A 12,792-nucleotide genomic window follows, 5' to 3' on the forward strand; every position below is an offset into this window, starting at 1 on the left:
GCTGCTGGAGAGAGTCCAGAGGAGGCCACGGAGATGCTCCAAGGGCTGGAGCCCCTCTGCTCTGGAGCCAGGCTGGGAGAGCTGGGGGGGTTCACCTGGAGAAGAGAAGGATCCAAGGAGACCTGAGAGCCCCTTCCAGAGCCTAAAGGGGCTCCAGGAGAGCTGGAGAGGGACTGGGGACAAGGGATGGAGGGACAGAACAAGGGGGAATGGCTTCCCACTGCCAGAGGGCAGGGCTAGATGGGATATTGGGAAGGAATTGCTGTCTGTGAGGGTTCTGAGGCCCTGGCCCAGGTTTCCCAGAGCAGCTGTGGCTGCCTCTGAATCCCTGAAAGTGTTCAAGGGCAGGTTGGATGGGGCTTGGAGCAACCTGGTCTAGTGGAAGGTGTCCCTGCCCATGGCAGGGGGTGGAACTGGATGAACTTTAAGGTCCCTTCCAACCCAAACCGTTCTGTGATTCTGATTCTGTGATTTAAGCACATGCACAAGGGCTGGCAGTACATCCCCTCTTCCTCATTCATTCACAGTGGCTTTCAAGGCCTTAAGATTCCGCACTCAATTCATTTCTAATTTGCTCAGATTATTTCAGCATCTCTGAAATGAAGTTATAATTTCTAAACCTTTCAGTGTCTTGAGTAAAACCTTTGATACTGTTAATTTTTTCATAAAGTACTTTGTAATGTTTATGAAGCTACTTTGTAATGTTAAAATAGAAGCGTTTCCAAGAGACAGAACTAAATATTGATAGAGGTTATTTTTTTACATTTCCATTTTTGACCACAAGTCACAACTTCTTCAAAAGTGTTTATTTCACAAATTTTGTTTTTATCCCCATCTGAATAGCACAGTGACTATTACAAGCATTTTCTTATAAACAAAGGTGTAGTTTACAGATTTGTTCAAAATGAAAAAATATTCTATAAGCAGTAGTATTTCATCTACAGTATTCACTCATGTATATCATTCAACTTTGACAGCAGCTATACCTTCTGCTCGTTAAGGTAGACGCTTCACACCAAAGAAAAAATAAAATAAAATCCCCAAACAAATAAAATAGATATTGCAATACAGTAGCACTTTTTTTTTTTTTTAAATACATAATTTTTTTCTTCTAATTTCAAATTCATTTGAAAGTCTTTGTCCACTGGCATTCACACCTTGAAATAATTTGGATACTCATCGGGGAATATGTCCTCTGGATTGTTTTACTTATCATCTACCTTGCTCGAATTTCTTTCAGAAAAAAAATAATCCATTTATGACTGTTATATATATGTGAATCAACAAAGTCAGAGGAAAAAGGTTCATGGGTGTTCATGCAATTTATTTTAATTAGGTTCTATTTATATGCAATGATAAAATGCTAATTTTTCAGTTAATGGTCTGAAAGAATAAGTTTGAACAATTTTATGCATTTACCGTTGAAAAGGGAGGAAAACAACCTGTTGTTTCAAGTGCAGCTGTTTCATTTGTATCTTTTGCAAATCACGCAAATAAAAGGTCAGGTCCGACAAAGATTTCAGTGAGCAAGCTGCAGGATGATTAAAGGCAGCAACTCTGCTTAAAACATGCCCACATTTTGTTACTGTTTCGCTCCTACAAAGAAATTCTTTTAGATCCAGTGGGATAAATTGCATGAGCAAAAAATGATAGTGATGTAGGATTGCATCAAATCAGTCTTAAGGTCCAATGTTCTACAGCAGCTTTACCAGACAAGATAAGCAACCTCAGCTACAAAATGCCAATAAAAGGAAAAGAAAAATAGCAAAGGAAGTTTCTGGTGAAAATGAAACACGGACATTGTCCTGGATGTTTCTTGTAGGTCAGCCAGCACATGCCTGAACTCACGTTTGAAGTGTTGCGTTTGAAATGCTGCTGATTTATGTGATTTGGGGGTTTTAGAACGTTTATTTTATTTTATTTTGTTCCCAATAGTGCTTTTCTGAGATATGTCATACATGCAACAGTCAGCATGGGTCAGTATTGGTTTTTTTTCCTGGGAAATTCAAAGTGTTTTTGCAGACCTTGTCAAAGTAAGATTTTATAAGTAGGGTTTTAAATCCACAGACAACTTTTTCTATGACCAAATAATAAAAATATTCCCCTCTTTTAATGCTTTTTTCAGATAAACAGTGGTTGAGCTAAAGGCACAGAGTGGGAAAATACTCAACTGAATAATCAATATTTAAAAATAAAGACAGAACTGGAGAAGAGCCAGCGTTCTCAAAGCCATGCTTTGTGTTCGATTAGCTTTTTAAATAAAGAATTGCTAATCTGAGGAAAGGCATGCCCAAACATAGCAATTTAACTAACATTTAAATACAAATTTTAAAAATTTCTAACAGAAAAGATAACATATATTAAAGATATTTCATACAGTGTCCTCTTTCAGATGGATCTTACTGGATAAACTACATGATCACAGATCAAGACGTTAAATCCCAGTTCCCATCTATACGTACCAAGAGTTTTTAAGAAAGTACATATAAATTATGATCCTGAACGTGGAAGGACCATTATCCCCTAGAAGACCATTAAGCCCATTTTATAATTGTGATCAGGAACAAAATTGTTGCAGAAGAGGATTCTGCAGCAACCTGTCATTAGTCTGAGTGATAAGCATTAGTTTAATCAATCTCGTGGGAATTGTACTGCAAATAATTTACTTCAGTGAGAGGTAGAGACCTGAGGTGCCTGAGAGGAAACTGCTGACCTACTATGAATCCTGAGCAATAGCTCTGTGTTAAAACCACCTTACAGAAAGGGTGAATTCCACTTCGAATTATCTGTTCTTGAACCGTGATGACTACTAGAGTTTGGAAGGAAGGGATGGGAGACAATTAAAAAAAATTCAGAGCACTGCAAAGACATTCATTGTGAAAAGAGGTAGGTACAAATAAATAAAGGTGGTGTAGATGAGTGGGTGACAGGAGTGTGGGCTTGCTGGGCACAGACAGCAAACTGGTGGCACTACCCTCATTGAATATAAAGGGGAGATGAAGGCACTACTGAATACACAGCAGATGTGAGTGCTCAAGGACTGTAGTTTGGAGGTAGTGCTGGCTCTATACAAGCAAAACATCTTCTGTGATTAGCTGGGTGATGGTTAGGGGAGAAAAAAATATTTTCTTAGCCTTAAGTCTGTCCTTCAGTGGTAACAGCCGGTCTAAACCAGTCTCCATTTGAAACAAGGTATTTATCCACTGGCATAGACCAATACAATTCTTCACAGCACTCAGCTTTTCCTTTAAAAATGTGCTTTCCTTTAGAAGTGTACTATATACAGCTATCTAGTACATACAGGACTATTACAGTTTGTATATACATAGATTATATACATGATGTTTAAATCAAAACACACTTTTAGCCTAAAAGGGTTAATTGCAGCAGACAGGAGTTAGTGTACCTTCAAGACACTTCACATTCTTCTTTAAACCTCTGAGCAGACAGTGTAGCAGTGTTTGGATACGATTTACACCAAATAAAAGTAGTCAGATGGAGAGACTGGGTTTTTCTTTGAAAGCTTTTTAACCATCGTGAAATTACGGGCCACAAAAGAAACCAGGACCACAAAAGCAGGCAGGTTAAGATCTATTTAGACAAGATCCTTGTGGAAGTGGAAAGGGCAGAATGCTGGTCGCCAAACATCCTGGTTGCAATTTGGCACACTGTGCTGTGGCAGGAGCATCACCACTCTGAGCAGCACCACTCAACCATGGGAACCCACCTCTTTCCCTGCTCGGCAGCCACTGAAAATTCAATGTGTTGTGGAAGTACCAAGAAAAAACAGTGACTGTCTTTGTGAGCAGCTGGTGCTCTCCAGCATCAGTGTGGTGAGGCCAGAAGGTTGGTTTGTTTCTAAACTGAAGCTAATAAATTTAGTAAAAAAAATCCTAACAGAGGTTGCACTGATTGCAGTTATTTATTTAAGCTCGTTGTAGACAAAGAGTTCGTGTTCATTCTTAAAGAAATGGCTCACATTACCAACACACCATCTGACAACTTTTTTTGTGTTAGAACATTTCACTTCTTTTTTTTTTTAAACCTTTTTTTTTTTTTTAAGTATTCTCTTCATTTCTCTAAGCCCTGTATATGCACAACTGGTAGCATTTTGGGGGGGCTACTGGCATGAACACAGAGTTTTTCCACGGACAGCTACAGCTAGGACTTACACACGGAACTAATTAGTGCTGGGGACCCTGTAATTAAACTGGGCTGCCTTAGCGTGATCTATGCATGAGATTCTGATACACGCCGTGTAAGAGGTCCAAGAACCTTGATAGCCACTGGATGAAAGCTTTTGACACTTACAAGCACAGGGAAAGCCAACAGTAGGGATCAGGGTGATGCTATTCTACAAGCAGAAGGCTTAAGGCAGTTTCTTGTATCATGGTTATCTCGCTACGACAAAACCTTTGCTAATGTAAATTTGGTAATGGAGGAAAGTCCACGCTGCCAATTTATTTAAATTCCCACGAAGCAGAAGCACTGGATGTAGTTAGGAGGAACAACAGCATTTCTCAAACATAGAATTTGTGACAAATTCCACATCAGTGGAAACAAGCAGCATCCCAGGCCGTTGCTGTCTCCCACTTCCTGTTCCTTTTTGTTAGTGGCGTTTGGAGATGATTATGGGTTTTGAACTATGTCAACATCAAATCAAGCAGTAAAAAATAAATCTACTTTTCAAGTATCCTTATTTCTGAGCCACAAATTACAAAAAAAAAAACAAAAAACAAAAAACAAAAAACCAACCCAAAAACATATGGACCAGTCCCTCTTTTTACTCTACATTTCAACATCCATACATTACTGTGCACTGGTTCTTCCACAAGCCTGTTTGGTCCATATTTAAAGAGCTCCTTAAATTCCTTTAATGATTTTTTCTTTCATTGCTGGAGGTCTCTGGGTATGAGAGGTGAGCTTAATTCTACTTTCTTCAGACTTTATTGAGAAAATCCAAGTTGAGAGAAGCAGGGAGATGAATAGAGTCCATGGTGATGGAGGATGGGTTGAACGGGAACGAAACTGGGAACACGTGCTTGAAGTCTAACAGCAGCTGTGGAGGGTCATTCCGTTCCTGCAAGTGCATCTATGAGGTGTGGGAGAAGAAAACAAATTTAGTATCCCTTGTTGCCTTTTCTTTGCCTGTGTGGTGAGAATGTACATAATTTTATAGACAGTGCAGAAAAGTGAGAACTACTTTGTTCTCTATTGCAGCAGCTTTCCTCTGAGCAAGGAACTTCTACACAGACTGTAGAAAACACTGCTTCAGGAGAACCTGGCTTTGTTTTCCAGATGAGCACAAAGCAAGATACAGGAACCTCAAAGCAACATGACCCCCTTGCACAGAAAAACTAGCACTGCACAATACCAGCAGTCTCTCTTTGATTCAGCTGCTCAGCGACAGAAACATATTCTGTGGGTAGCTGAACACATTTCTTTTTCCTGCTTCCTCCTTCTGAGCATTAAAAAGTGTTTTATTTTTCCTTTAGTTCCAAATTTCTACCTCGTGTCTTAGAAGGAGCTCCATTTCCCCAATGCTTTGCTGACTCCTGCAACCTTGTGCTCTTACTAAACAGCTGAACTAGCTGAGTTGGGAATTTGGGTGCTTATTTCATTTTGTGATTAACAGCCTGGTTAACCCTGCAGCTGTGTGTTGTACGTGTGTCCTGAACTCAGGACAACATGCAGCAGCATGCCTATTGCAAAATGCCCGAGTTAGCAATGATTTAATACAGATGTCACTGGAATTACACAGATGCCATTCGTGCCCTCCAGTTTACAGCCATTTAAATTTACCTGTATGTTTCGTATGAAAGCTACTGTCACACGTTCTTCAAACTCGTTCACAGGAGTGTAGAGATTAAGTATCTTTACGATCTGTTGAAAAAAAAAAATAGGATTACAGAGAGTCATAAGAAGCCAAACCTTTCCAGAATGCAAAGCATCACTAACAGTTTGTCATGATAAGGCCATAATAAGTCTCCTGTGACACAAATGAGAAGCAGAAGCAGCACTAATCTTGTCCTGGTGTTTTCCTTTGCCTCCTGTAAGTTATTGCAATGGACCTCTCAAAGTCACTTCTTATTGCAACATTTGTAAACTGGGAATAGACTTGGACAACAGGTTTGTACAGGGATGCCACTTAGTTGGCACATGGTGTTATGGGTGACTTCAGATGTCACCTCTACAATGCTTCTCTTGATGCTCCCTTACTCCTGTTCCTCCCCTACTACCCTTCAGTTTCTCTCAAAAACACTTGTTCAAGACAGAGAGATGGAGATACATTAGAAAGGCTCTCCAAGAATCGCTGGAGATCAGCTCACACCTCTCACTTCTTAAGTCATTATCAAATTTAGACCGGGCAATCCAGCAGCAAAAAACATGAGTTTATATCCTCCTGGGATGGAGTCTCAAAGTTTAAGGTCAGATCCATCCAGCCTAGGTGGGCACTTCTCCTGCTCCAAATAGGAATCCTTGGTGGGCATCCTGCAGACCTAGCCAGGCAGAAGACAACAGGTGGGTTAAAATCCCAAGAGTCTGACTTACACCTTGAACTCCTCAGGGGTGGGTTTCATTTCAGCATGCTTCTGGAGCTCCAGTGCCATCTGTGGCACTGTAAGAGAGGAGCCACCACAGTGACCACCTCTGAGAGGAGTCACTCCTGAAAAGGACAGATTGCCCCCGCTGAGGGAATGGCAGACTGAGGCTGGACGGTGAAGAACTGGCACCAGGGGACCCCCCTTTCCCACTCCTTTAATCATCCATACCCTGTGGTGTAAACCTCTACCCTGCTGCCTACCTGCTGGGTCGTGAGTGATGTGCACAGGGAACAGATGGCCTCGGCGTCCTCCGAGGTTTTCTTCTTCAGCTGCAGAAGCTGTGCTGCCTGAATCAAGGGCACCAAAGTTTGTGCTGCTCCACTCTGCTGCAGATTCTTCCCATGCAGCCATTCCTCCAGCTGGCTTATGTTAAACCTGAGTAAGCAACCGAGACAACATGCAAGCTCAGAGAGAAGGCGTAGCAGCTCAAAAATCCTCCATGAGGCTCAAGATATGTTGTAGTGCTGGTATATGTGGCTTTTTGTGATGCATAGTTCTGATACACACAGCAAGAGACTACCAGAACAACGCTTAATACTCAACAACTCAGAGAAAAATTTATACTCTACGTACCTTACAAATAGATGAGCCATGTAACAGCTGAAGAGCACAAGGGAGGCGCATTCAGATTCCTCCAAGTTTCAACAGTCAATTAAAATGAAGCTTTTAACCAGCTTTTAAAAGCTAACAAAATCCTGCAGGGCACCCAGGTACCTTTGAAAATACCTCCATAAAAGCTTTTGCTGTTCCCACCCCCCAGTTCAAGGGGAGCACACAAAGCTCCAATGCTGAAAGGGGAGCGGGTAGCAAAAGGAAGATTTAAATCATTTCCTCTGAGAAGTGCACTTAATTAACAGAACTTCCTCAAGCAGGCCCATCCCTGCCCCAAGCCCCAGCCCCACCTCAGCTGCATGCCCGTGCTCCACGAGCAGACATCCTTCCTCAGCAGGAGGTTGTTCAGGGTGACCGCATTGATCATGTAGAAGATCTGCTTGAACACCTGCTGGACGATCTCTGGGTCCAGACCCTGGTCACACATGATGCTGTGGAACGTGTTCAGCTGGCGGATCATGTTGTCCAGGCTGTAGGACGTGTCAGCTTCTGGTGAGTTGGAGACGTATTTCCTGTAGCCCATTGGCTGGACACCAGAAAGCCCTTGGATACTCTCATTTTCCAACACCGCAGACACTGAAAAAAGGGGAAAATGAGCTAAAAAAGCCTGTATCCACCTACTTATTAGTCGCTAGAGGGAAGAACAGATTCCTCTGTGAGCTGTAACAAACGTATCAGTCTCAGTGATGCAAGTGGTGGGTGCTGCGAGGTCTGAGAGCAGGGCAGATCCATGAATTGATGGTTTGCTCTGATAATACGAAACAGTTAAAAAGTACACAAATATCACGGAATCCTAGCACATTATGCCATGAACAAGGACACCTTCCATTAGACCAGGTTGCTCCAAGCCCCGTCCAAGCTGGCCTTGAACACTGCCAGGGATGGGGCACTCCTCAGATTCAGGGATTTGGTCAAGGAGGTAACTCTCCTCATAGTTCTCTCATCCTTGCAAAACAAGGTCTTCATAGTCTTTTTCCTCTTCCCAGTTTTCTCCTCCACACATTTCCACCCATGAAGAGGTTAACCATGAACCTGGTGTGGAGAGGAACCCACCAGCACCACCTCACCTCTGTCACTACCTCCCCAACAGAAAGGAAAGGGATACCTTCAATCAAGGTGCAAAAAAAACCCCCCTCATCCTTATTGGTTTCTATCACGGGGGAAAATAAAAACTCTCCCAGGTCATGTTAGCACTGTGCAGAGGTCTGAAAAACAGTCAGAGCAGACAATCTCAGACAGGAAACACGCTCCTAGAGGCTGTGAACTCACCGGTCATGGGCTGGAGGATGCCCTGTGCTATGTTAATGAGCTGCTGGTAGATCTGGATGGAGAGGTGGCTCAGCACCTGGCGGTACTCGGTCAGGTCAAAGTTCTTCAGACAGTGCTCGTTCTGCTTCGGCGTGTTTTGTGTCATGAAACCCTGAGCAGGAGGAGAGCAAAACACCCAGGTTCGTTATTCCACCCATTTACAGTCCATCAAAATCACTGCGTTAAAAAAAAAACCCTCACACCCTCGGAGTACAATATACCCAAAGTACATTTTTTACTCTATTATAGAAAAGCTCGAGACTCATAAATCACCTTTGATTTACTCAGGCATTTGTTCATAAATTATTACTAGAGGACTACTTTTTGAAGAAAATCATTAGACTATCAGTTTTTCATTTTAGCTTTAGCAAGGAGCAACGTTTCTATTAATTGCAACACACAGAAGCTAGAAAACGACATTTCAGTCCTAGAGAAATTACTTCTTAGCTATGTGCTTACCCCTTTTTTGAACTGCAGTTGTTCATGGGAAACCAAGTATTTAGAAATTAAGGTTTTAGAAAATTGAAGAAAAAGTTATAACCGCGTGCTATGTGCTTTGACAACATTCAAACTGATCTGAGGTTTATAAATCTCTCCAAATAGCCAAATTTGTTGCCTGCCTTTTGCTGAAGAAGCAGCTGATCTCTGATGCTGTGTGGGGATGCCGTAAGCCCTGAAGTCTGGGCTCGAACATTAATACCAGTGTTAGAGGCAGAAGCAAATGTGATGTACAGTAATTTTGCAATTAACACAGATGCTTTAATTGCCTGTTCATATGGTCTTAATTGCTGTCAAAGTGAGAACTATGCAACTGTTTTCGTTGGTTGCTGACGAGCAAAATGCAAAAATACAACATGTGGATATTTGAGTTGATGTCACAATTTCCCCATTTTCCTGACTAATCAAAGAGCACGCTCTTCACGTGAAAAGACTGCACACAGTTTGGGATTTTCTTTTAAGTCTTTTCTTAAAAATAGGTTGAATTCAAACTAAAGAGAACAGTATTTTTGAAACTGCTCAGAATTATTTTTCCTCTCTTTTTTTTGCATCCAGTTATCGATGGAATTTGCAAACAGCTGATTCATTGAACACAGTAAATCATGGCAAGAATGTGAAATTTAAGCTTGGGTTGGTTTCTTTTTATCCTGCTGGTTTTCTGGGGAAGATTTTCTTTAAATGTAATATTATTATCCAGACAGAAGAGGGCAAATGGGAGCCTAACTCCTAGTAACTGTTCTCTAAATTATTTTCCTTTTTAATTTAAATTTTAATTTTAAATATTCCAAGTCCAGGACTGTGGTTTTACACACAAATCATTATCTTTTGAATTACCTAAATAGTTAATTACATTGCCTGAAATTGTTTTTTATTTATTGTTAGACTTTGAATGCTGAATATATCTAAGAAAAATCAAGACTAAACAAAAAACCCCAGTCTTTGGCTCTGTTAAAAAATACAATATGCAGAATAGATAGCTACAAGGATGGCAGCATGCATTGTCATGGAAGGACTGTGATAATCTCATTTTGTTGGAGGGGATCAGCTATAACAGAACTTACTTCAACTTAGGAAATATTACTGAGATGGGAAGAAATGACAGAATTTCCTTCTGAAATCTCATGTTATGATTATCTGTTAGTGACAAGACAAGGGGGAATGGCCTCCCACTGCCAGAGGGCAGGGTTAGATGGGATAGTGGGAAGGAATTCTTGGCTGTGAGGGTGGTGAGGCCCTGGCACAGATTGCCCAAAGAAGCTGTGGCTGCCTCTGGATCCCTGGAAGTGTTGAAGGCCAGGCTGGACAGGGCTTGGAGCAACCTGGTCTACTGGAAGGTGTCCCTGCCCATGGCAGGGGTTTGGAACAAGATGGGGTTTTAGGTCCCTTCCAACCCAAAACATTCTGGGATTTTAAAATTCCAGGAGCTGCCTCATGTTACAACTAGATTAACAAAGGAGGGAAGTCAGAGATCACGCCAGGGAGGGTTAGAGGGAAGCCACTGCACCCAGGAGATTCAAGGAGCCTCCCTGGAGGAATCCCAACACACTCCAGGCCAGTGATGGTTTCTTACCTCGTCTCCACTGTACTGCTTCAGGCAGTGCAGGAGGCGACACACGTTCGCCAGCCAAAACGACGTCATCTCAAAGTCTTCGTGGTGTTTCTGGAGAAACGATATTAAAACCCGTGAGATCCTCCCTCCCCTTCCTTGGGGGATGTTGGCATAGCAAGACAAGACAATTTTGAGTTTCTCCACCTAGAATCAGGCAGCTTTCTCTCTGCAGATGGGCAGTATTAGCCACTTCCTCCCTACAAACTTTTTTTTAAAAAGAATCCATAAATGCAAACAGTTCTATTGCTTAGATCATAATTCTCCTTGTTGTTCTAAAAAGGGAAGCTCTAAGAGTGATTTGGCTTGCAAATCACCGTAAGAGCTGAATATCACAGACTAGGACATGGTTATTACCATTTTACAGCATCTCAACCCCAAGACAAGAGCAAAGGGACACCTGCCTTCAGCACTTTCTTAATGCCGTTGATGGTGGAGGTAAGCAAGGAGTGCACCTTCTGGTCATCATTGATGTAATCTGCATGTCTGAGGCACATGAAGAGGATGTAGGCAGGAAGGCAGGGAACAGTAGCAGACACTGCCTGGGGCTTGAGATCTAGAAGGTTTGACAATTAAAAAACCAACCAACCAAACAAGCAAACAAACCCCACAAAAAACAAACTTAAAATTTTACCAACCGACAAGTAAAGCAGAGAACACCAGACCTGGAGACCTTTGCACCCAGGCAAACCCTTCTTTCCCCAGCCCTGGGGAAAATGATATTTTGGCTCTGCAACTTGCATCCCTCTCTGCAGCATGGACACAGAACCAGAGGTCCAGCTGCAGGACAGATGGACCTGCTGAGGAGCCACAGCACTGGGGCTTGGGAGGGCAGCACTGTTTGCACTGAGGTGTGTGACAGCATCCCACTACATCTGATGGATGCACAGGTAGGGTTAGAGCTTCTTCACCACGTAAAAGTCTACCCCAGCAGGACACAAATCACCTCAGAAAAGCCCCCTGAAGCTTTCAGGTGTACCTGCCACAGTTTATACCCCCCCCTCTTCTGAACTGATGACATAGTAAATCTCTCCTTCCATCAAGATACGGAATCCTAATGGTAGCTGAAGGCACTTGTAGCCTCTACAGAACAAGCCTGTCTGATTAGGGGAAGTTCAAAGACCACAGCAATGAGTAGCACTTCTCTTTGAACACTTTTTGGATCCTCACAAGGCTTCTCAAACAGCACAGAACAGGGGGATGCTGCAGCAATTCTGATCAGTCTGTGCAGCAGAGAAGAGCTCACAGGTTCATTATCTGTTATCTATTATTACCTCATAAACCAAACTGCCTTTGTTCCACTGCTGTTCCAAATCCCCAGGGTCTATCCTTCTGCTACCCCCTCCCCATCTATTACTACATCAGCAACTTACTGCCTGCTCTAAAAACTGCAGCCTTGTTTTGCATTTCCAATTTTTTGCTATCCCTAAGGATTACATCCATGCTGGTCTACCTGCTTAGTGCAGCTACTTTACCTACCCCAATTGCCATCACCACAAACATGCAGCCCCAGAAGGGATTAATTTGAGATGATCTATTTGTCTACCTTGATCTCACAAGTTCACAAACGCTCCCAGGAAAAAGAAGCACGAGTCAGGCAAAGGAGTAGAGGAAATTCCTCACCTGTAATGAGGTTTCGGATGAGGAGTGGCTCATCTTCTTTGTAATACTCCAACATGCCCTGAAAATCTTTCTCCTTCCTCTGGACAGCAACTTGCATGTTACTGTCGTGTGGCCTCCTGTCTGCTGGCAGCGTGGTTTGGGATGCTGTGAGGAGAGAAGAGCATGAATGGTTGTACCTGGAAATCAAGAACTATTCACGTCCTGCAACGGCCTAAGTGCAGACACCAAGTCAAAGAGTTATATAATAAATTCCCAATAATGCCATCAGCTTTGACAGACCTATAAAAAAATATAAACAAGCAGATCTTGAATTACCAGTCAGAGTTTTCAGACTCTTGAATGAAAGAAAAAGTGCAAAAGTTGAACTTACGAGAGGAAAAAATGAAGCCATTTTTATTTTCCAAGAGACCACAGGCTAGAAGGTGGTAATCCTGTGGGAAGCTCTTTAGTGTATGGTTTTTGCAGAGAGGGGGGGAAAAAATAGGCAGGCAATGATAAATCCCTAAGCATCACATCTTCTGTCTGTCTGCAAAGCTGCAG

General features: G+C 42.3%; 1 protein-coding gene across 1 annotated transcript in view; it reads right to left on the bottom strand.

Annotated features, from left to right (window-relative positions):
* Positions 1 to 791: 791 nt before the first annotated feature.
* MYO5B (myosin VB) overlaps positions 792 to 12,792 on the bottom strand; it is a 51,780-nt gene continuing 39,779 nt past the window's right edge. The window contains exons 17-24 of the mRNA XM_039390877.1: positions 12,253 to 12,396; positions 11,034 to 11,185; positions 10,594 to 10,683; positions 8,487 to 8,637; positions 7,508 to 7,793; positions 6,806 to 6,980; positions 5,803 to 5,883; positions 792 to 5,092 (exon numbers count right to left, since the gene is read on the bottom strand). Of these exons, the coding sequence (XP_039246811.1) occupies positions 4,940 to 5,092; positions 5,803 to 5,883; positions 6,806 to 6,980; positions 7,508 to 7,793; positions 8,487 to 8,637; positions 10,594 to 10,683; positions 11,034 to 11,185; positions 12,253 to 12,396 (1,232 nt within the window). The 3' untranslated portion in view covers positions 792 to 4,939. The remainder of the gene's footprint in view (positions 5,093 to 5,802; positions 5,884 to 6,805; positions 6,981 to 7,507; positions 7,794 to 8,486; positions 8,638 to 10,593; positions 10,684 to 11,033; positions 11,186 to 12,252; positions 12,397 to 12,792) is intronic.

The sequence above is a fragment of the Pipra filicauda genome, unplaced genomic scaffold (assembly GCF_003945595.2).
Source record: "Pipra filicauda isolate LSUMZ 115617 unplaced genomic scaffold, ASM394559v2 scaffold128_size5466820_pilon, whole genome shotgun sequence".
Lineage (NCBI taxonomy): Eukaryota > Metazoa > Chordata > Aves > Passeriformes > Pipridae > Pipra > Pipra filicauda.